We start from the raw sequence: 24,882 nt of genomic DNA, 5'->3' as shown, positions 1-24,882 counted from the left end.
CGGGCACTTTTCTGAAAAGGGAATGGTGAAGCAGGACGTAGTGGCTGCCGAATGTGGGTGCACTCGGCTCCAGGAATCCTACTGGTGTGGCTGCCTCCAGGATTCTGGCTGGAGATTTGACTGCTCGCCACCGTCTCGCGGTCCTCTAGTGGTGGGTGGCCTGTTAGAAGCACGGAAGAATCCTGGGTGCTGTGGGTGACCGGTTGAGGCGGGTGGATGTGAATCAGAGATGTAGCAGAAGGGCAACAAAAAATACCGTGGATTACCTTGCTAAAATAAGACATCCTCGTTTCCCTGAGTTTAAACCCAAAGATTGGTATTGCCCAAAAGCTGGAAAGTGGTGGGAAATCTCCGAGCGAAAGTTTGGATAGCCGGGTCTTGTAGTAATTGTGTGATTAACTAGCATGTAATTTTGGGGGCATATAGCCTGTTTTGTCCGAGTTTGAGTTTTCTAAATTTCTAGATCTTACAAGCAACGATCTCCTTCCTCACACATGGTGACTATCAAGGGGAAACCAAGGATTGAAAGGATCCCTATCGCCAATACTATGAGTATTTATGTAAGCTGTATGTCAGGCTTTGTGCAGAGCATTTCATATAGATTATCTCATTTAATTATATAAGCTGAGACATTATAAAAATGATAACTTTGAGGCTCTGTGAGATCAAGTAATCCCTTTGTTAGAAATCTGAATCTAAATGCTATTGTTGGCTGTACTGTTAACTGCTTATTTCTTATTCCGTGCCCTTTTAAGTTCTCTATTACATTTGATTTATAAAGTTATACCCAGAACTATAAACTCTTTTTTTTTTTTTTTTTTTTTAAAAAAGGAAGTTCTGTAAAACCTAGTTACTGGAGGGGAGGGGCTCAGGCTGATAACAAATCTGACCTTCAGCCTTGCAGTTTTGCTAGGATTTAGTGCTTTTTATGTGCTGTTAAAATTGCATTTCTTTTGACTAGATTAATCTTTTAACCCTATTACTCCATTGATACAGTAGTTAAATAGGGCAATGATACTGGGAGAATGGGCTGATTTACTGTGGCAAATGTAGTTTGAACAAAATGGCCTGACCTACTAACAACTCTTTGAAATTCTGTGACCCTCCTCAGGTAGTTATCTCATTAAAAAAGAATGTATTTACTTAGGTAACTAGTATTCTTTCATTTAACAGTGTACTTTCATCTTTTAAGGAATTCAGTGACTTCCTTACATGTGGACATTTTGGCTAGATTCAAGGACCAAGCAAGAAAATTGTGTAAGGCACAGGAAGAAGGAAGATCAAATTGGAATTCCAGATAACATCAAGTTAAAACCTCTTTGGCCAAGCTGGCTGAAAAATTTGAATGATCAGCTCTGAAATTAAAAGATTTTATTAAACCATTGCATTTTTTTCTTAAGAGCTGCTATATGTTTTAACATATCATGAAAGCTTAAATTCGTTTTTTACGTACTTGTCCAGTTTGTATATTTGCATTTCAGGTCTGTGTATATGAAGTTTATATTTATTGAAGTATAGGATATTTAAGAAGTTGATATTCAAAGTTTTGTTTTACTTTTAATTACTAATTTCCAAACTTTTTTTAAAAGAAAAGAATGTCTGTGGTACACCAGTTGTTACCTGGGTGGTTATTGGATCATCTCTCTTTCATTAACAAGATAAATTATCAACTTTACCAGCATCCTAAGCCTTGTTGCAATAAAAATGAGTCCACTTCTTCTGTTCACTTGGATTGTCTTCAAAAGGATTCTGCATCTTCTTTTGGAACCTCTGCTCCACTTATTGCTCCTGACTCTATCACTAAGCCAGAAAATGAGGATTCAAGAAATTGTGAAATTCCCCCACAAAAATATGTTTTTAGATCTGAACTATTTAATGTCACCAAACCTTATATAACTCCAGCTGTTCACAAAGAATGCCAACAAAGTAATGAAAAAGAAGATCTATTGAATGGTGTTAAAAAGGAAATCTCCAGTTCTATTATTGGAAAGGTAGAGTTTTAAGAAATATTTATTTTTCTACAGAAAACCCCATTTTTTATTTTAGTATCTCAAATACCTGTGATTTATTAGGTATAAGGAAGCGTCAATAAAGCATAAAAAAGGATTTAGCATATCCTAATTTTTAGCTTTCCTAACATTCTCCCATTCTAGAAGACCAAATTGCACATTTCAAAAGTAAGCAAAATTGGCTTGAAAGTGAGTGTTCTATACATGAATGCTCTGTAAACGGTAAGCTATGGGAATACATTCATTACTCACCCAACAGATGTTTGCGCTTTTTCTTTGTGCTATTGTATATAGTGTGGTAAAACAAGAAAAACAGTCCATGCCCTCTTGTACCTTATAATTTACTGGAAAAGAATAAAATAGGAAAGCATTTTGAAAATTAGAATAAGGGAAGTAATAAATATAACTTATTACATTATTATAGGTACCTGAAGTAGAATTTTTGTTATTATGATTTTTTAAAAACATTCTCTTTCCTTTCAACAAATTTGTATTGATCGTCTGTGTCAGACACAGAAAAGGAAATATATAGTATTGTCAGATCTCAGTACAATAGTCATGTGAGTAATATATCTACTTTTACTAATTCAGACAAATGAGCATTTATGAGGGACTTTGCAGTTGAGAATAAAGACATTACTTTGTAATTTTTAGTCTTTTATGTGGGGCATGTTCCTCATTTACTATGGAAGATATAGATGAACATATGTAATGAACATTATCAAGACCAGAAATAAGGTATGCTAAAGCAAATTATATAATATGTACATATTATATAATTATGTGGAAATATATGTTTTATATATTAAAATATATAATAATATAAAAGCAAATTTTATAAAATGTATAATATATAAACTTTTTAAAGTCCATTTATTTATTCAGGTAACAAACATTTGTTTGCCTTCCAGGAGTTTGGCACCATGTAAGCACTAGGGTTTTAGCAGTAAAAAGTAGACTTTGCTCTGTGTTGCATGATCTTACATGTTCTTTTCTATGGAATGTTAGATATACAATGGTGTAAATATATTTGATTTGTACCTAACTCTGATTAATCATAAAGAACTATTAAAAGTTCAGTGGAGAGTAGGGCATCCTATAGTAACCAGCTACATGGGATGCTACGATAGAAGAATCACTTGACCTTAGGAGTTTGAGACCAGCCTGATCAATACTGTGAGACCTTATCAAAAAGAAAAAAGTACAGTGAAACAGTATAATTTCCTTTGATGACAGTACATGGATAGTGCCTCTCAGAAATGAAGACAGTTAAGAATAATTATTATGTATTATGTATCATATGTATTAACTGATAGATTATATTGATAATTGTTCATGCTGAATCATACTTCTGTTTCATGGTTGCTGGAATTATGCTCTCATCATGTGGAACTAGGTCTTATTAATAGCAGATAAGACTGCTGTGACATTTTACACACACATACACACACACACACACACCCCACCCCCCACCCTGTTTTTTTTTTTAAACTCTGTATGAACTAAGCTTACCTCCTTAGTTCATACCCCTTTGCATTGATTTTGACCTCAATAGAAATTATTTCCTCTTGAAGACTGAGATATACAAATATACAATATAGAGCGTGATAAAGAAAAAAGAAATATTAAAATATTTTAAAATATCAATATTGTAATAGATAGCAAATAACTTTGTAATTTATCTGCTTTTCAGAAGCGTAAAAGATGTGTTGTTTTCAATCAAGGTGAATTGGATGCTATGGAATACCATACAAAGGTAGGTATAAAATGTTCATTGATTACATGGGAAGATTCATATGAAGTAATATAAAATAAATGGGTTACATAAAGAAGGATGTTCTTAAAAATTGTTTTGATCAGAGTTAGAAGTTAATAGTGTCTTATTATTACTTTTTTAGTGTAAAATGGTTTAAATCAGTTTTTATCAATACTTCATACTTATGTAAACTTGTGCTATTTTAGAAATTATAAAGGCATAGGAAAAAAATATACTGATGTAGTGGCAGATGAAAGCATGAGTAATGTCAAGGGGATATTTCTCGAATTTAAACAATGCTGGGCTGGCATTGTTGCTCAGTGGTAGAGCACTTGCCTAGCATGTGTGAGCACTGGATTCGATCCTAATTACCACGTAAAAATAAATAAATAAAATAAAGATATTGTGTTCATCTGTAACTAAAAAAATATTTTAAAAAGTGCATAAATATTTTATACTTGACTGTGGAGTGCCTTTAAATGAAATTGAAAAATGGGCTGAAATTCAGCTTGGGAGGGGTCGTAATTCCAGTTTTGTACATGTTGAATTAATGTTGATGGTAGGACACTGTATTTTTCTCTTTTTGATTGTGAATATATCAAAAATAAAATTTACAAGTTCAGATCTCCAAAGCACAGTGGGCATTTCATTGTTTAAAAGAAAATTATTTTAGGGCTGGGTTGAGCTGGCGGGTAGTAGAACATTTTCGGCATGCTTGTATTTGATCTCTAGCACCACACAAACAAAAAATAATAATGTTGGGCTGGGGATGTGGCTCAAGCGGTAGTGCACTCGCCTGGCATGTGTGCCACCCGGGTTTGATCCTCAGCACCACATACAAACAAAGATGTTGTGTCCACCGATAACTAAAAAAAATAAATATTAAAATTCTCTCTCTCTCTCTCTCTCTCTCTCTTTTAAAAAAATAATAATAATGTCAGTGTCTTTTTAATGTAATTTAAACAAATTCTCTTACAGATCAGAGAGCTGATTTTGGATGGATCTTTAAAATTAATCCAAGAAGGTCTCAAAAGTGGTTTTCTGTATCCACTATTTGAAAACCAGGACAAGTGTATTGAACCCATTACTTTACCACTTGATACCTGCAATTTGTCAGGATTATGTGAAATGGCAAAGCATTTACCTTCTATGAATGAAATGGAACTTCAGACATTACATTTGAGAGAAGATGATATGACTGTTACAGAACAGGATTTATTTTCACGGGTTGTTGAAAATAACTCTAGTTTTACAAAAATGATTACTTTAATGGGACAGAAATACCTCTTGCCACCAAAGTGCAGTTTTCTTTTATCTGACATTTCTTGTCTACAACCACTTCTGAACTGTAAGTAATTATTGTGTTTATTATTAGAAAAAGATAATTTTTCTGTGACCTCAGAAGTTAAAAACTAGTCTGAATTTTGAACAAGGGCCTACATTATGATGATAGGGTAAACACCTTTCCCAGTATAATTTTTCTTTGAAATTGAATTTACACCAGATGTGGTGGTGCATGCCTGTAATCCCATATACTTGGAAGACTGAGGCAGGAGGATTCCAAGTTCAAGGCTAGGCTCAGCAATTTAGCGAGATTCTGTTCCAAAATAAAAAACAAAAAATTCTGGGGGTGAGGCTCAGTGGTAGATTGCTCCTCAGTTCTATTCCTAGTATCACAAAGTCAATTTTAATGTGCTGATTTTTGCTTTTTCTTTTAAATTTATATTCTTATTATGACCAAAGGGTCAGAAACTATCCCTAAGAGAACAAATATAATTAGTTTTCAGTACTTAGGAATCCAGAATACAGTTGTATTTAATTATATTATTTTCTTTAACATTTCTTCAGCTAAATAGAAATGCTTCAGTTATGAATATTCCCAGATCATTCCTAGTCTTTTAGGCTAAGCTAATGTTCAAGTATATGTCTAAAATTTATTGAGACATTTTCCTGTACAAAGCTAAAAAATTTAAATATGGAATTCCATAGTCACAGAGACGTGTATTTGAATTAGATTCTGAATTTTAGCTGAGTCATTGGGCTATTCACTTCATAAAGCTGAGCCTTAATTTCCTAATCTATAAATTGGGTATAGTACTTACTTGTGAGGGTCATTTTTAGTATTAAATTAAATAATCTGTATCATATTCTTAGTTCAGTGTTTTTAGTAAGTTGTAACTTTTAATCGGATAAAGGTGGTACATAAGAAGTATAAAAATTGAATTTAATCGTGTTTATTGTTATGTTGATGTTTTATAGCAAGATTTTAAGTTATCAAGCAACTCCAACATAGTTTATTAATGAAAAATTTCTTTTAATTGCTCTCCGGCCATCTTACTTAAAAGTGGTTATCTATGTAGCAGTGTCATAAATTCTTTAAGAGTAAATGACAAGGTAACAAATTAATGAGAAAATCATGCTACTTTGAACATTTTTTCCCATTCTTTTTTAGTCTTTGTTACTCTAATATTTATTGTAAATGTACCCTTTTATTACTTATGAGATTTTTAGGTTTACAAAAATATATTTATAAAAGGGGGGAAGAGAGCATTCCTCCATACGGTAAAATTACAATTAATTAATGTGGATTGAATGCTGGAACTAGAAATTTCTATTTGACAAATACCATAATAATAATTGGATGTCAAGAGAATGGGTGAAAAGATGAAGCACAGGATGTTTTCACGATCTTAAAGTATGTCCCCACAAGATACTTGTCTATTATAAGGGAAAAACTGGGGAAGTCTGGCAATAATACTTTAATCCAGTTATGTAAAGTAATATTGGTAAGCCATTTTCCCATCCTATAACACATATTTTTCTGATAAGGTGCTGAGACATTACTTTGATGGTACTCTTGCTGAATATAAATAACCTAAATTTAATTATGAGGAAATACCAAACCCAAATTGAGGGACATTCTATAAAATAACTGGCCTCTATCATTTAAAAATGTCAAGGTCATAAAAGACTTAAGAAAGAATTTTGCTGGATTGGAGGATATTTAGGAGACATGGTAATTAAATGCAGTGCATGATCCTGGTTTTGATTTTGGACAAGGAAAAAAGAAATTAGTAGATAAATGGGAAAATTTTATTATGGTCAGTATATCAAATATAAGACTGAAATTTCAAAATAAAAAATTAAAAAATGTAAAGTAAAAAAAGTCACCTTAATTTGAAAGGAACATAGTCATGTGGTTGCCAAGATTTATGGGGAATTTACAAATTATTAGCATCCAGCTTAGTGAGCTGTAGTCATCTGTAGGTAGTGTCTGTAAAAAGCGGAAGTGAGCTAGGTATGGTGTTGCATGCCTATAATACCAGCAACTTTAGAGGCTGAAGTAAGAGGATCCTAAGTTCAAGGTCAGTCTGAGCAACTTAGTGAGAACCTTGTTTCAAAAATAAGTAAGTATGGGCTGGAGTTGTGGCTCAGCTTTAGAGCGCTCGCCTAGCATGTGCAAGGCCCTGGGTTTGATGCTCAGCACCACATAAAAATAAATAAAGTAAAGGTATTGTGTCCAACTACAGCTAAAAAATAAATGTTTAAAAAATAAGTAAAAAAGGGAGGTATAGCTCAGTGGTATAGCACCCATGGGTTCAATCCTCAGTACTGCAAAAACAAAACAGTAGTGGGAGAAATTATATTAAAATCTGAGATCTTAAATTATAAGGGGAATCCTAATTTTTAAAGATAATTTAGTATATTTGAATGAATGCTATAAACCTTGTTTTGCATTCTGTCATATTTGTGTTATTAATGAAAGTACATTGTTAGTTTTTATTTTTATTTTTTTTGGGTGTTGGAAATTGAACCCAGGGCCTCATATATGCTTAATTATGTCTACTTTCACTGAGCTGCATCTTTAAAGTACTCATATACAGAGGGTTCTGAAATTGTCTTTGATTTCAGGTAGGAAAACATTCGATGTAATTGTGATAGATCCACCATGGCAGAATAAATCAGTTAAAAGAAGTAATAGGTAAGTGGAAATGAATTATCTACTAGATATGCTTCCTAAAAACTATAGTCCTGGGCTGGGGTTGTGGCTCAGTGGTAGAGCACTCACCTAGCACAAGTGAGGCCCTGGGTTTGATCCTCAGCATCACATAAAATAAATAAATAAATGAAGGTATTGTGTCCAACTATAACTAAAAAATAAATATTTAAAAAAAAAAAGCCTATATAGGCTGGGATTGAGGCTCAGCGGTAGTTCGCTCGCTTCGCATGAGTGAGACCCTGGGTTCGATCCTCAGCACCACATAAAAATAAACAAATTAAAGATATTATGTCCATGTATAACTAAAAAAAATATTAAAAAACTATAGTCCTTTTTACATTCTAATTTAATACACTATAAACATTATGATACAGGTTACCTGTAACTACTAAAATGCTTTAAGTAATTTTTAAGTTTTAACTTCCTTAATTAGATGATTCTCTTGAACTGCACTGGAATGTTTAGAGTAATGTAATTTGCTGGGTGTGGTGGTGCATATCAGTAATCCCTGTCACTCGAGAGAGACTCAGGCAGGAGGATAGAAAGGTCAAGATCAGCTTCAGCAATTTAGCAAGATCCTAAGCAACTTAGTGAGACCCTATTTCAAAATAAAAAATAAAAAGGATTGGGGATGTGGCTCAGTGGCAAAATGCCCCTGGATTCAATCCCTGGTACCAAGAGACAAAACAAACTATATATATACATATGTGTGTGTGTGTGTGTGTGTGTGTGTGTGTGTATAAAATTCTTATTATAAAGCTACTGCCTAAACTAGTTCAGGATTATTTTCATAACCCTGGGTGGTATTGTCACAGGACAAAACTTTTTGCCTTCTTTTGTATCTGATTCTAACATTTAGAAATATGTGCATAATATTTCCAATTTTCCTCAATAACCTGCTATGAATGAATTTTTCTATTGATTCTTATATTTGTTTATATTTTTAATTTATGATCCATTTTTAGTTTTTGTTTCCTCTTGTGATGGTAAGTTCAGTTAGTTACTAAGATAATCTTTCCTTTTAGTAGTGTTTTAAAAATTTTTAAGAATTTTTCCCTTTAGTTCTAGTGAATGTATTCACTTGTGTTTCCTCCTACTCTTCAGTTTTCTTGATTAAAGAATTCCTAGTTTGACTTAAATTTTATCTGAAATTTCTTACTCTCCATAGTTATCTTCTCTTCCTTAGGCTTTTTGTTTATGAACTGTGTGAACAGGATATTTTTCTTTTAAAGGTGCAAGATACAGGGCTGGAGTTGTGGTTCAGTGCTAGAGCGCTTGCCTAGCCCTGGGTTCGATCCTCAGTACCACATAAAAATAAATAAATAAAATAAAAGTATTGTGTCCATCTACAACTAAAAAAATCTTAAAAAAAAAGGTGCAAGGCAAAGAATTTTTGTGTCTGTTCTATTATATATATTTTTTGCCTTCCACTTTTTAAAATCTCTCTGTGTTTACTGTGTCGATATCTCTCTTTTTTACTTGAGGATAAATGAGTTATTTAAGAGAAAGTTACTCTTAAATATTTTAGTGTGTATTTCTAAAAATATAGGTATTGTCTTGCATAATCATAATGTATTATCAAAATAGGTAATTAACATTGATGCAGTTATTGGTATGTTATTGTTACTTATTCAGGTTTCCCCAATCATTCCAGAAATACCCTTTGTAGCAAAATAAAATCCTAGATTATCCATTACATTTAGTTGTCATTTGTCTTTACTATCCTTTAACTCTATGACTGATTTTAATTTTTTTTTCTTTTTGTCCAGGGATTAAACTCAGGGGCACTCAACCACTGAGTCACATCCCTAGTCCTTTTTATATTTTATTTGGAGGCAGAGTCTCACTGAATTGCTTAGGGCCTCACTAAGTTTGCTGAGGCTGCTTTGAACTCAAGATCCTCCTGCCTTAGCCTCCAGAACCACTGGGTTTACAGGCACGTGCCACTGCACCCGGCTTAGGCTAGTTTTTGAAACCATCTGAATTTACAGTTGGTTTTAGAGGTGAGATCAGTCTTTGGAACTTATATTTTCAAACTTGGTAATTTGGTTAAATCTGGGCAATATGTTTTTGATTCTCTTGGGCACATACCTGGGAGTAGAATTGCTATGCCCTAAGGTAATTCCACCTTTAAATTTTGAGGATCATACTATTTTCCACAGAGGCTGTACCATTTACATTCCCTCTAACAATGAGGGTTCTCATTTTTCCACATTTTTATTAACACTTATTTTCCTATTTTTTAAAATTAAAGCCATCCTACTTAGTATGAAGTAGTATCACAGTTTTTTTTTTGCATCATCTAATGATGTTGAATATTTTTTCATGCCCATATTGATCATTTGTATATATTCTGTGAAAAATGTCTTTTTAAATCCTTTGCACATTTTAAAATTATGTGTTTTAAATTGTTGATTTGTATGAGTTCTTTACGTATCAGATATATAATTTGCAAATATTTTCTTCCATTCTCTGAATTGTCTTTTCCCCTTTGTCATCATGGTCTTTGAAGCATAATGTTTTATTTTTAATATAGTTCAATTTACCTATTTCTTGTTTTGTCACTTGTGCTTTTGGTGGTGTACTTAAGAAATCTTTGCCTAAACTAAGGTCATGAAGATATATAGTTGGGTTTCCTTTGAAGAGTAGGTGATGTTGCATATTTCCTATCATAACAGGACTCATATTGCTCAGTGATATTTTGCTTTGAGATTGGAGCTAGGGGAGGGAATATGAATATATTCTCCCCCATCAATTAAATAAAATCAAGGCAATCAAGACATTTGCAATTATTGAAACCACGTCACTTGAAATTTTTGACTGGACAGTCTTCATACTGTGCAAAATTAGTGATTTATTTGTTTATTTATTGTACTAGGAATTGCAAAATTAGTGATTTATTTGTTTATTTATTGTACTAGGAATTGAACCCAGGGGTGCTTTCCCACTGAGCTACATCCCCAGTCTTTTTTATTTTATTTTTTTTAAATTTGAGACATGATCTTGCTATGTCCAGGTGGCCTTGCTTGCAGTTGGTGATCCTCCTCCTTCAACCTCCCAAATTGCTAGGATTATAGTTGTACGCCATGGTGCCTGGCTAAAATTAGTAATTTAAAATTGTTAATTTGGAGCTGGGCAGTAGCTGAGTGGTAAAGCACTTGCTTTGCATGCACAAAGCCCTGAGTTTGATCCCCAGCTCCAAAAAATAAAAGGCACCCCCCCAAAAAAAAACAAACCAACTAAAATCATTACTTTGATTATGGGAAATGTTAGTTTTCTGGAAGGTCACTGCTCTTGATGGCAGGAGGCTTGGATGCTTGGGGTTGGAATTCTTTCATTCATTGACTTTTTTATTTTAGAACTATTGATTGATTATTCCTGACATTGTACAGTTGCCTTGCATTAGAGCTAGATTCCAATGTTCATTGCATTTGCAGTTGGGAGGCCAGTTAGCTTTTTCAGAGCAGAAAAAGCAGTAGAAGCCTTATTGGAGCTGACTGAGGAGTAAAAGGAGGAAGAGTGGAAAGACTAAGTGAAAATCAGTTTTTAGCTTAAACAGAAGGAGACTGGATTAAGGGAATTTCTTTTTTCTTTACTCCATCCTTCCTTTCCCACTTTCCCCCTTCTCTTTCCTTTGCTTTTCTTCCTCTCTTTGGCTTCCCTCTTCTCTCTGCTTTCTTCTTTTTAATTGAATAATATAAGCATATTTATAGATTAGTAGTAAAGAACTAGTAGAGAGATTGAAATACAGAAGGAGGAGATATCTGGCCTGACAAGATACTAAAACGCGTGAATAAGTGAACCCATCTGGAGGGATAAACTTTCATAAGTGAAGTCATTCTATAGAAATAGATAAATAAAGGCATAAAAAGGAAGGGAGAGAGGATTGGGCAGATGAAGGAACCTAAAGATTTTTATTTTTATTGTTATATGAATTAGCTTCATCTGCCAAGAGTAAGTTTTGACAAATCTGAAAAGTGTTGGAGGTCTGGAGTACTTGATGAAGGATAATTAGTAGAATTATGAATAGTTTTGAGAAACTGAGAATTTTAGTGACCCAATTTCTATATTTGTCTTTATATGATTTTCCCTGTTTGAAAAAATTGAATTACAATGTGGTATAGAGTTAAGATAGAAGGTTTGCAGGAACTGTGAGGTTGAAGGGTAGAGTGGGTGGGGATGGGAGTTGAGGTTACTAGAGAAAAGGTAATGAAGTGATTGGTAGTCTGTGGAAGATAAAGTATGGCCAGGAAGAAACTGAAAGGGGAGGAATAGGGCACTGGATTCTTTGATTAAGGTCAAAGAATAGATAAATGATAGGAGGCAAGAGATTAATGTGATTGGTTTCAGAGATGAAGCAAGTGTCATGGTAAAGTCCAGGTTATTGCATCACAGTAGACTACTGAAATAAGGTGAATACAATTCTGTTTGTTTATATAAAGTATAGTTGAGGCATGTACATGATATGGGCTATGCTCTGAAATTGTCTAAGATAATGTCTTGGTGAGGTAGAAGGATCTCAGAGCTTAAGTCATCACTGAATATGGAGAGTGAGGATTAAATGGATTCAGTAAGGAGCATTAGTGTAGCAGAGCTGGATAGCATGTGTCTCAAAGAGAAGGACATTTTATGCAAAGATGGATGTGATAGGGGCTAGAAGTAGCCATGGAATTAGGATACTGATTTTTCCCTTCCTGTTGCATGTGTTGGATGTTGCAAAAGGGGGCATATTCAGTTGATTGGGTATCATACAACTAGTAGTGTTCTGTCAATATAAACTAGACTCTCTACTTTTAATGGCTAGTGGGTTCCAAGACAACGGATTCCTTTTAAAATGAAAGTCTGAGGGCTTCACAGAGCTCAGTGGAATTGATTGGAAAGGAAGAAAGAAACAGGATGATGGAGTGGGGGTTGAAAATATAGTGGAAAGGAGATGAGGTTGTGTGAGAAGATAGGTGACTTGAGGGGTCAGCATTTTGTGCAGGGCTTTTGGGTTATATTATGTGATTGGAAATGATTAAAAAACAATACAGTCTGGCAATTTTGTCAAAGAAAAATGAAGTCAGTTTTTACTTTTGGGTAATAATATGCCCACCAGGTGGCACTCTGGCTTCATATTTAGCTACACAAATAAATAGCTAGAATAGGCTTGTAATGGGGCCAATGTTATCTAAGTATTTCCCTGCTCTTCTTTTTTGCTGTGAATTTTGGTCATATTTTTTCTGTGTATTTTTAGGTACAGTTATTTATCACCACTGCAAATAAAGCAAATACCTATTCCGAAACTGGCTGCTCCAAATTGTCTTGTTGTTACTTGGGTAACCAACAGACAGAAGCATCTACGTTTTATTAAGGAAGAACTTTATCCTTTTTGGTCTGTGAAGATAATTGCTGAATGGCATTGGGTAAAAGTAAGTTCAGAAGTTAATTTATTTGTTAATATAGTGTGACGTACAGGTCACATAAAAATAATACCTACTTTTTAATGCTTAACATCTCACTGTTGTGCTCCTTCAACAGGATCTAATGAGAACTTATGCTTTGCAGCTTAAAAACACCTATATCTGCCTATTCTCAATGCTTTTACCATGTCTTTTTTTGGTGTGTCTTTTTAAAAAAACTTAATTAATTAATTTTTATTTGTTCTTTTAGAGTCTGTCTTTTTATAGTAGAGTCCCAAACTGCTGGCCTTGGGAAGTCAGTCAGGGAGATGGCAGAATGAAGTTTAAAAAAAACCATATTGGTGTATTATAATTATACACAATAGTGGGATTCATTGTTACATATTTTTACATGTGCACAATATAACAATATAATTTGGTCAATTTGCAGAACAAAAAATTTAAAAGCTCTGACATCTCTTGTTTAAAGGACAACAAACAAGAAATTTGGAAATCTATCACCAAACATAAAGGATGTTACCCTTTCTCTTCTCCCACTTACTTACCCACAATTTTAGTTATGTTTTGTGTCATCTCCCTCTATCCCCTATTCTCTATTGTTTCTGGGTATGAGGGCAGAAAATAGCAAAGATAACCATTATAATAAGAACGAGAGGATCTATAATGAAGAAACTTAAAAGTGAAAACTAAATTTTAACTTAGGTTCTTAGTGTCTTTTATACTACTGAGCCTATTTTATTTTATGTTTTTTGGTACAGGGATTGATCCAGGAGTGCTTAATCCCTGAGCCACATCCTCAGCCCATATATAAGTGTGTGTATGAGTGTATATGTGTGTATACACGTACATATATATATGTACATATATGTATGTAATATAAATGTGTATGTATATATAAATGTGTATGTGTATATATGTAATATATATATATATATATATATATATATATATATATATATGTATTTGGTACTGAGGCTTGAACCCAGGGGTGCCTTTTTTATATTTTAGAGACAGGGTCTTGCTCAGTTGCTAAGTGCCTTGCTAATCTGCTGAGGCTGGCTCTGAACTTGCATTCTTCCTGCCTCAGCCTCCTGAGTTATAGGGATTACGGGTGTGTACCACTGTGTCTGGCCTGAACCTATTTTTAAAAGAAATGGTTCCATCTTATTGGTTGAATGATTCTTAATATTTTGCTGCCTGCTACACGAATACAAATAAAAATTGTAGAAAAAGCAATGTTTTAGTTCAGAGTTCACTGGATATACTTTTAAAAATATATTGACTATGAATTCCATAAAAGCTCTCCTGACATAAAAAAGATAAGCTAAGTTATAACCAATTCAATGTTTATTATTAATATAGCTATTATGTTATTTTAGACATAGTAGAGTTGCATTTTTTTTCATCTTTCATACATTTGATTCATGTGAGTTATGCTTTTCCATTTTTACCCCAAATACAAATTGCAGAATCACATCAGTTACACATTCACAATGTTTACATAATGCCATATTAGTGACTGTTGTATTCTGCTGTCTTTTCTATCCCCTACTATCCCCCCCTCCTCTCCCCTCCCATCTTCCCTCTCTACCTCATCTGTTGTTGTTCCGTTCTCTCCCTCCCCCCCCTTTCCCCTCACAACCTCATATATGTGATTTCGTATAACGATGTGGTTTTCCTTTCATTTCCATGCAATTTCCCTTCCCTCTCCCTTTCCCTCCCTTCATTCGTCTCAGTTTAATGTTAATCTTTTCCTCATGCTCTTTCCCCCTGTTCAGTTCTTAGTTGCTCTCCTTAAATCAAAGAAGACATTTGGCATTTGTTTTTTAAGGATTGGCTAGCTTCACTTAGCATAATCTGCTCTAATGCCATCCATTTCCCTGCAAATTCCATGATTTTGTCATTTTTTAGTGCTGCATAATACTCCATTGTGTATAGATGCCACATTTTTTTTATCCATTCATCTATTGAAGGGCATCTAGGTTGGTTCCACAGTCTAGCTATTGTGAATTGTGCTGCTATGATCATTGATGTGGCAGTATCCCTATAGTATGCTCTTTTAAGGTCCTCAGGGAATAGTCTGAGGAGGGCGATAGCTGGGTCAAATGGTGGTTCCATTCCCAGCTTTCCCAGGAATCTCCATACTGCTTTCCATACCGGCCGCACCAATTTGCAGTCCCACCAGCAATGTACAAGTGTACCCTTTTCCCCACAACCTCGCCAGCACTTATTGTTGTTTGACTTCCTAATGGCTGCCAGTCTTACTGGAGTGAGATGGTATCTTAGGGTGGTTTTGATTTGCATTTCTCTGACTGCTAGAGATGGTGAGCATTTTTTCATGTACTTATTGATTGATTGTATGTCCTCCTCTGAGAAGTGTCTGTTCAGGTCCTTGGCCCATTTGTTGATTGGGTTATTTGTTATCTTATTGTTTAAGATAACTGTGCTGGGTGGGGTAGTGGCTGCTAGGAGAGGGGAGAGTTAGAAACTGGGTATCTGGCCAGCTGGAGTTCCGAACTGGGAGTTGCCTCCACTGAAGATGGTGATGAAGGTGACCCACGATGGAAGCACCTGCTTTAAATGAGCTGGGTGATGGCGTTGGATGATGAGTTTAGAGACAAGCTCTGTGGTGTGCAATGTGTGGCTGTCAGCTGATTTCAGAGACTGTGTGACATTCTGGGTGCAGGCAGGCTACTGCGCTGTAGGGGACTATGTCTGGTGCTGCAGAGTCCCAAGATGGCGGCGACAGGGGGAGCCCGATGTTGGTAGATGGGGGTCCACACCTGCCGGGTGTCCTATATGGGATCGGTGTCCGTGATTTCTGATCTGGTGGGTGGCCGAAAGTTCTTTGTGGGTACTGTGCCACTTATGGTCTTGCTCAGGTACTTGGTAGTATGGGATGGGCAAGTAGTTGGGAGACTGACTCTGTTGCTGAGGCCTGGAGCCCTGCACAGGCATGGTGATTCCTGCATGGGGGCAGGGATATTGCTTGCAGAGAAGCAATATTCTCACTACTTGAGTCCCAGGTCATGGAGCAACAGAGAATGCTGCCTCCCTCTGGCCCGCCATCTTGGACCCCCCACTAATAGTTTTGTTATGGTCAGAGACTGGGGTCAAAGTCAGAAAGAGGTCATTTTCTGAACTTGAACTCAGTAAAATGTTAATATATAAAACCCAAGACTAATCATTGCTATTAACATTCAACTGAATACTAAGAAATAGTATGATATGACTAGAGTTGAAAACAAAAACAATATATTGTAGTTAACACTTATTAAATAATTACACATTTGTTGTAACAAAGTATAAAGGCTGTCTGAAGAATAAAAATTTTAATGCATGAGAGGTGAAGTGTCTGATTGGTCCTAGAGAAAAGATAAAAGGACTTTCTGATTACTGCTGTGGTTGTTCAGGTAAAGTGGTTGCTCAGTATAAAGAGTTTCATAGGTAATATATATAAATACTCTGACAGTGAAAATACATATCTTCATTATTAATTAAGAGATGGATTTGTTATTATAAATTATATTTTTAGCTTGATTGGTTTAAATGAATTTTGAGAGTCTGGTCATCCCAGGATGAAATGATAATTGAATTTCTGAACTTGTAATGCTAGAGGCCAGTCTCTGTACTGGGTATTGTTTGTCTCATCAACTACCCAGCTTCTTTCCTTATCAATTTTAGTTTTCACAGTATTTAATGACACTGTGCTGGTATAGTGGTATATACCTGTAATTCCAGCTATTCAGGAATCTGAGACAGGAAGATTGGAAGTTCAGGGTCAGCCTGGGCCACTTAGCAAGATCCTTTCTCAAAATAAAATAAAAAGGACTGGGAATGTAGTTCAGCAATAGAGTGTCCTGCTGCATTTAATCCTCAGAACAAAACCAAAACAATGTTATATAAATGAATTTTAAAAAATCCCTTGTAGTCTTCAGTATGGTAGCCATTACTGCCGCAGTCTGGCTGGGCACAATTCAGGAGCCACTTGCCAAAAGAAACGAACTTTATTTTTAGAACACACAGGCCAAACCACACAGCTCTCCAGGAAAACCTTCAGAGCCCAACTGCCACCACCGTCTTCCCATAAGCCTCTCAACCTCCCCCACTCCTCCTGCTCTTGAGGCCGAAAAATTGGCTGGGTCGTGTGGGCGGAGCCAAAAAAAGTCCCCCAATGAGCAGCTCCAAGGTCTGAAAGGGTGGGGAAACAAGCCAATGAGCATCACCAAAGAGGAGCCAATCAGTTGGCAGCTAGAAGTTTGCTGGGGCCGCTGTAAGCCAATCATCAGCTGGCAGCTGGAAGTTTGCTGGCAGCTGGAAGTTTGCTGGGGCCCCTTCTGCTGTGGCTCTCAACACATTACCACATGTGGCTCTTTAGCACTTGAAATGTGGCTACTTCTGAGAAATGTAAAATATGCATCAGACTTTAAATACCTAATATGAAAGAAAGAATGTAGCGTATCTCAGCCTAAGTGATGGTAAAAAACAATTCTTTTTTTGTTGATTCCTTTCTACCAGATCACCAGTTCAGGAGAGTTTGTGTTCCCTTTAGATTCTCCACACAAAAAGCCTTATGAAGGTCTTATACTGGGAAGAATTGGAGAACAAACTGCTTTACCATTAAGGTAAGAAAGGTGATGTATCAAAATTGTATACATATGGGGTTGGGGATACAGTTCAATTGGTAGAGTGCTTGCCTTGCATATACAAGGCCATGGGTTCAATCCCCAGCACCACCAAAAAAAAAAAAAAAATTGTATATGTGTTTTAGGGTTGTAAGAATTAGTAACACAATGATCTTTGATTTTTCTTAATTTTTACATTTTTGAAAATCTAGAAATCACCTAGAGCAGAAAAATATGAATTGTATAGCACATGAAATTTTATATTACCTTTTGTTTTATCTAGTGTGAAATTGATTATAAAAAATGGAAAATGAAATTTTAGGAAATATCTCAATTCTTAAATTGTTGATTTCCTTCATTGATTCTATTCTAAAATTTTTTTAAAAATCATTTACTATTTTAAAGGGGAAAAAAGAATCAGTACAACTGTGATATAGAATTTTTAAAATGTTCCTTAAAATATAGTTAACTATCTTGTTCTATTTTAATTAGGAATACAGATACAAAAGTTCTCCCCATTCCAGATCACAAATTAATTGTCAGCGTGCCCTGTGTTCTTCATTCTCATAAGCCACCTCTTGCTGGTATGTTTTTATAAAATTGAATTGTGATTATTTTTGAAAAAAACTGAAAAAGGGATTGAGCTGAGTAGTTGAATTATTTGGTTTAGAAATTAAATCAGGTAAGTATTGTTGTAATATTCTAAAAATTTATAGCAGAATTTATGCAGTAGAGAATAGATTAAACTTACTACCTTAGGTAGCTTTTCCTGTTGTACCATTTTTTAAAAAATCTTTATTTTATTTTTATGTGGTGCTGAGGATCGAACCCAGTGCCTCACATATGGTAGGCGAGCCCTCACCTCTGAGCCATGACCCCCAAAACACCCAGTTTTACCATTTTTCATGTTCCCCTTACTATTGGTTGCTTCCCCATCATTGGCCTTGACAGAATGAAGGCTTGAGAAGGCATCTGAGGATGTAGTTCATCTGGGGACTTTTATTTTACCACCAGGTTTTAGTATATGATGCTGGTTTCAGAATACTCAAATCTCTTGCTTGTTCTAAAACCAGGAACTTGGAATAGTGGTATTAAGAATGATGGTTAGGGGCTGGTGTTGTGGCTCAGTGACAGAGTGCTTGCCTCTCATGTGAGGCACTGGGTTTGATCCTCAGCACCATATAAACATAAATAAACAAAATAAAGATATTGTGCCCATATATAACTAAAAAATATTTAAAAAAGAATGATGGTTAGAATTCCCTTGGTATTTGGTAGAGACTCTCAGTTTTATGTTTTTAAAGAGGACATGTTGCTTTTCTGAAACATTGGAAAAGGTCATTGCTGCAGCCTGAAGTTCTCTCTAGTCTTAATGCTTTAGTGTTGGGTCCATCATTCAGTAAATCCAAGCAGCTAGGACTAGTGAAAAGTATTGGCTTTGGACATGGCTTAATCCTGGCTGTGATACTTGGGGAAGTTACTTGAATCCTCTGCCTTATGGTCCTCATTTAAAGAGAGAGTGACGAGCCAGGTGCTGTGGGGCACACCTGTAATCCCAGTGGTTTGGGAGGCTGAGGCAGGAGGATAGTGAGTTCAAAGCCAGCCTCATGAGTTTAGTGAGTCCCTAAGCAAGTTAGCGAGACCCTATCTCAAAATAAAATATAAAAAGGACTGGGGATGTGGCTCAGTGGTTAAGTGCCCCTGGGTTCAATCCTTGGAACCAAAAAAAGAGGAGTGGGGGAGACAGATGGAGAAGCAAGAAGAGACAGACAGATACAAAGAAACAAATAAATTATTTCAGAGTTGTAAGGATTGGTTATAATATATTTAAAATTCTGTAGCACATAGAAGTAAATGCTAAATTTGTTGGGTGAGAGTTTAAAAATTTAGGCATGTAAATCCTTGAGAGATTCTGAATTTGATAATCAAACTTGGGAACACATTTATTTGATGATTTCTACTTAAAACCAAAACCAAAACCAAACCAAGCCAAAACAAAAAAATACCTAAAACTGTATACAAACTGCCACTCAGGAAAACTATAGGCAACTTATTTTTTGTAGAATTATGGAGTAGTTCCTAAGTTAGGAAATGTAAGAAAGTGAACACAAATTCTCAGGAGAATTATTTTGAAAGCACTCAGGGTTTCTGTTAACTTAAATTACTTCCATAAAGAATCTTTATTGCATTCCTTAACTGGAGAAATATTCAGATGTTTATGTCATGATCTGTTCTTTGACTTGGAGGATTTCTCAGTGAATCATCATCTTCAAACTTTGGACTGTATGAATTCTGCATTAAATTTATGATTCAAGTGAAAAGTGAGATTGTACTGTTCTTTGAGAAAAAAAATACCTTTGACATTAGTTATACAGGATGGAGGAAATCTAATATATATCATTCTTATTTGAATTTCTTTATCATTTGTAAATACCAAACTTTATTTGGTGTTTATTTTAGGGCTTATATCTTACTTAAAAAAAAATCCCCAAACTAAGAACCCAGATCTTTCATTATCAAATTATAGTTAAACTTTTATAAGTTTTTAAAAAATAGAATAAAATTATATTTAAATATTATTCTTAAGAGAAAAGATTTAAAAATAGTGAAAAATTAGTACTGAAGCATTTTATTGTAGCCTTTTATCTATGAAATGCAATTCTTCCATACTCCCAGTAGAGAGCAGCAGAAACATATTTTTTGGATTGAGAACATTTAAAAACAAAAATATTTTTTGGGAAAGAAATCTAAGTGACTCACTCGTATATTGGTTAAGTAGTGACAGACAAGGAATATTTGTAATACTTTATTTTTTAGTTCATGCTATTATATACATTTTAGTTACAGAAATTTGTAAATTAAAGCCATTAGAAAGCAACTTTCAGATTTCTGAGCATATTGTTACTATTTAATTCTGAAATAATAATTCTGGGGATTTGCATAATACATGTTTTATATATAATGCTTAGAACTTTTACCTAAGCATTCTTAAACCTTTCTGTGCACATTCATAAAATGAAATGTTTCCTCTTTTGCTTCTTTGAAACACCAAGTTTTTGTGAAAATTTTTTTAATTTGTTATTTCTGTTGTAAAAAAAAGAGGAAGTCCCACATTGGCAGCATATTCCATTTCAAATAATATATTTATGAAATCTCCTGTTGAAAGATCAACCAATAATAGATGTGGCTTATAACCTACATTACAAATGTATATTCTTAAATTGAAGGATTTAAGGTAGGAAAATTATGAAATAAATGTATTTGAATTACAATTTTGATTTTCATATTTTATATCAGAGAAATTTCCACTTCTTTTTCTGTGTCATGTGCTAATAGTGTCTATCTGAAGAGTGAAACATAGCTGATGAGATTGTACGAACTGATGTTTGGGCCATTTCTCCTCTTCTACCTCATCCTTCTAGAGCAAAAGAGTGATGTTAGGCTATGCATTGTTTGCTTTCTTTCCATTGGTTGGAAGTATGTTTTAACATTTAAAACGTTATGTAATTGTCTATGTATGTCATACTCCTGGTGAAATTGATTTTTTTAAACATTTCTTTTTTTTTTTTTTAGTTGTAGATGGACACAATACCTTTATTTTATTTATATGTGGTGCTGAGGATTAAACACAGTGCCTCACATGTACGAAGGCAGTGCTGCACCTCTGAGCCACAACCCCAGCCCCGGAAATTGATTTTTACATTTATTTTAAATGCAAATATACTTGCATTTATTTTTAAATTGATATTTAAAGTTAGTAGGAATAATATATTTCCATTAATTAGCCTTTCTTTTGCCTTGTTTTGAAATAAAACAAATGTGATTAACAGTAAAACTTCTGATTTTCTATTTTTTTCCCCAACTAGAAAGAATAATACATGTAAAAATGTATTATATTGAGAAAGGATGGTAATAAATGGTTTAGGTTGTATTTTTCCACTCGAAGTACGTAACCATCTTTTTCTGTTAGATTATTAACTTATAAAACATGGGTATTCTTCTTCCTTTGCACTGATTATAATGGGTGCTCAGAATAGTGAACACTTTTGACTGATTGACTTCAGTTTAAAGTTCCAAAATAGGGATACTAACATCTTTGTACCAAAAAACTGAACAATGTAAGCAAAAACAGAATCTTGTTTCATTGTACCTTAGGCCACATTAAATATAAATTGAAGCTGGTAAGACATTAAATTTATGGGTAAGGAAATGAAAAAATGATTTAGGATTATTGTCCTTTAAGACTTGGGAAATCATTCTCTTTCAAGTTTCAAAGCATTTAATTATATGAATGTGAAAGTACTAGAAGTCTTTGTGTCAGCATCTTCTAGAAGCTGTCACGGCCCAAATTTGAGTTGGATTATAGACAATGAAAATTTTTAATTCCTTCTTGATTTTTGAGAAACAGAACCAGTACTCTTAGGAAAACAAGCAAGTATTTTGCTCTGAGAGCAATTGAAGAACTTTATGAAACTTAAAGTGTTGATATATTGTCTTTTAAATCTTACCTATATCAATTATTCCTGAGCCTTATCTTTCCTAGAGGGAATTTGATAGGTTTCTTCTAAGCACAACTTTACAAAGCAGTTATGAAATATGTTTTTTACTTGTTTAAATATGTTCCTTTTCTGAATTATTATTTTATACCCAATTCCGGTTAGTTAGGTAGTTAGACTAGCTAACTGGCAACATGATTAAAATTAAATTGGTTTAAATAACTGTCTTCCAACTGAGCATGTGTTAATAAAAAACCTTCTGTGGTATTCTTTTCTTTCATTTATTGTAGATCACAGCTGTTTAACGAACGTATATATGAGGTACCTTTCCCCAACAAAATAGGATTTTTAATATAATAATTAATGTAGTGTAGAACTTTTAATGCAGTATATTAATATGTATTAAATAGGGAATACTTAACTGTGGAAATAATATGGGGAAATTTTGGTAAAGAATGATCTATAGCTGGGCATGGTGGCGCACACCTGTAATCCTAGCAATTTGGGAGGCTTGAGACAGGAGAATCGAAAGTTCAAAGCCAGACTCAGCAACTGCGAGGTGCTAAGCAACTCAGGGAGACCCTGTCTTTAAATAAAATACAAAATAGGGCTGGAGATGTGGCTCAGTAGTGGAGTACCCCCGAGTTCAATCCCTGGGACAGGAAAAAAAAAAAAAAAGAATGATCTATAATTTGAACACGAGGGAATGCTTTTAGTACTACCAAGTTTTAACTATAGGGGGCTATAGTTATCTATTTGTTGCGAATGTGTCATTTTGTATCTAACTCTTCATTTACTATTTCACTGAAGTATATGCTACAAAGAGACTTTTATTTTATCTTTATTTTTAAAGTTGGTTGCCGCAGACTGGCTGGGCACAATTCAGGAGCCACTTGTCAAAAGAAACTAACTTTATTTTTAGAACTACACACACCAAACAAAACAGCTCCTCAGGAAAAAACCCTCAGAGCCCAACTGCCACCACCGGCTTCCCACAAGCCACACACCCCAACCCAGCCTCTTCCTCCCACAATCCTCCTGCTCTTGAGGCCGATTGGTTGGGTCGCATGGGCGGAGCCAAAAAAGTCCCCCAATGAGCAGCTCCGTGGTCTGAAAGGGCAGGGAAACAGCCCAATGAGCATCACCGCAGAGGAGCCAATCAGCTAGATGTTGCTAGATGTTGCTGGGGCCGCTGTGAGCCAATCATCAGCTGGTAGTCTGAAAGGGCAGGGAAACAGCTCAATGAGCATCTCCAGTGAGCATCACCGCAGAGGAGCCAATCAGCTAGATGTTGCTGGGGCCGCTGTGAGCCAATCATCAGCCGGTAGTCTGGAAGTTTGCTGGCAGCTGAAGTTTGCTGGGGCCCCTTCGGCTGTGGCTCTCAACAGTTGGTTGTCTCTTATTGTTTCTGTAGAGCTCTTTTTCATGCATGGATTACATTTATTGAAAAATAAAGTAAGTTCTCAAAGGATATGTCAGCAGTGTCGGAAAACTGAAAAGTCATCTACGTGGGTGTTAAAATCCTCATTTCTGATCTCTAAATGAAAACCAGTAAATCAGGACTACTGAAAGTTCTGTTGGTATTGTTCCCAGTCTCAAGGACGCTTATTTCAAATGATTTTTTGACTATAAATAGTAAGGCCTGTGATGAAATCTTGACATTAATTTGCTTTTATTTTTTTTAAATGAAATATCCCTTCCTTTCTTACTGGCTAAAAGGAAATTGATTCTTTCCTCAATAGTAATTTTTGTGTTTTCTCTCTCTCTCTTTCTCTCTCTCTTTTTTTTTTTTTTTTTTTTGACAGAGGTTCTAAAAGACTACATCAAGCCAGATGGGAAGTGTTTGGAAATGTTTGCTCGAAATTTACAGCCAGGTTGGACTAGTTGGGGAAATGAAGTTCTCAAATTTCAACATGTGGATTATTTTGTTGCTCTTAAGTCTGGGTGCTGACTCTGACCTTAATTAAAATAGAGCTTTTCCTCAGTGTTTCCTCTCTTCATTCAAACTCATTCATTTCTTTTACTACCAACAAGTATGCTTAGACATGTAAGTAAGATTTGGGCTTCTAGTAAGTGACCAAAATGACTGTCCTTCATGTAATTTTAAGATGGATTTTATTTTCCTTATTATTACATTCCATATTATTTCACACACTCTGCAATTAAAGAAGTAAGATGTTAGACTGAAGACAAGAGGTGTGTTATTGAATAACTTAAGAAAGCATATACTGTGGGCCACATATGCTTATTTGAATGTGATTGATTTGCCCTATATGATGTTATAAAAATAATGGATCCCTCATTCTAAAAAATTAGAAATTTTACATTGAAGTTGACATTTCTGCTTCTCTTTAATCATCAGAAGCTCTGGGTACGCTAAGGCCTGTGCTCCTTCCTGACATCAACCTGCAGGGCCTGTGCTGCTCACCTATTTACCTGGCCCCTGTCTGACTTGAATTTGTAGCCTCTGGTATAGTCTTACATCTGGGAAAAGCATCCAGTCACTGCCAACTAGTGCATCAGTGGATTGAGTTTATGCAGTGGTTTTGGAAAGTTTTAAATTTAACTCAGGGTTGCTTCTCAAGCACTGCTTA

At 34.9% G+C, this 24,882-nt stretch overlaps 1 protein-coding gene across 2 annotated transcripts; it reads left to right on the top strand.

Moving 5' to 3' along the window:
• The first annotated feature begins 1,595 nt into the window (after window positions 1-1,595).
• On the top strand, window positions 1,596-24,882 carry Mettl4 (methyltransferase 4, N6-adenosine). Of its 2 annotated transcripts, XM_076837027.1 has the most exons (8): window positions 1,596-1,991; window positions 3,703-3,765; window positions 4,744-5,113; window positions 7,678-7,747; window positions 13,002-13,176; window positions 17,686-17,792; window positions 18,285-18,376; window positions 24,094-24,882. In XM_076837027.1, the coding sequence occupies exons 1-8, from the start codon at window positions 1,596-1,598 to the stop codon at window positions 24,237-24,239; spliced, it is 1,419 nt and encodes a 472-aa protein (XP_076693142.1). In that variant the 3' UTR covers window positions 24,240-24,882. The 2 variants fall into 2 exon arrangements, with proteins under 2 accessions (XP_076693142.1, XP_076693143.1); XM_076837028.1 differs by lacking the exon at window positions 18,285-18,376 and having other exon boundaries at window positions 24,094-24,256.

Source organism: Callospermophilus lateralis, chromosome 17 (assembly GCF_048772815.1).
Source record: "Callospermophilus lateralis isolate mCalLat2 chromosome 17, mCalLat2.hap1, whole genome shotgun sequence".
In the NCBI taxonomy this organism is placed as follows: Eukaryota; Metazoa; Chordata; class Mammalia; order Rodentia; family Sciuridae; genus Callospermophilus; species Callospermophilus lateralis.
Note: the sequence above shows the minus strand (reverse complement) of the source record. Positions and strands in the feature narration are given on the sequence as shown.

Bases quoted from the DNA above. Each gene is read 5' to 3' on its own strand.
- Mettl4 (XM_076837027.1), top strand. From the start codon at position 1,596: ATGTCTGTGGTACACCAGTTGTTACCTGGGTGGTTATTGGATCATCTC. The intron at 1,992-3,702 runs GTAGAGTTTTAA...TCTGCTTTTCAG, and splicing joins CCAGTTCTATTATTGGAAAG to AAGCGTAAAAGATGTGTTGT. The intron at 5,114-7,677 runs GTAAGTAATTAT...CTTTGATTTCAG, and splicing joins TCTACAACCACTTCTGAACT to GTAGGAAAACATTCGATGTA.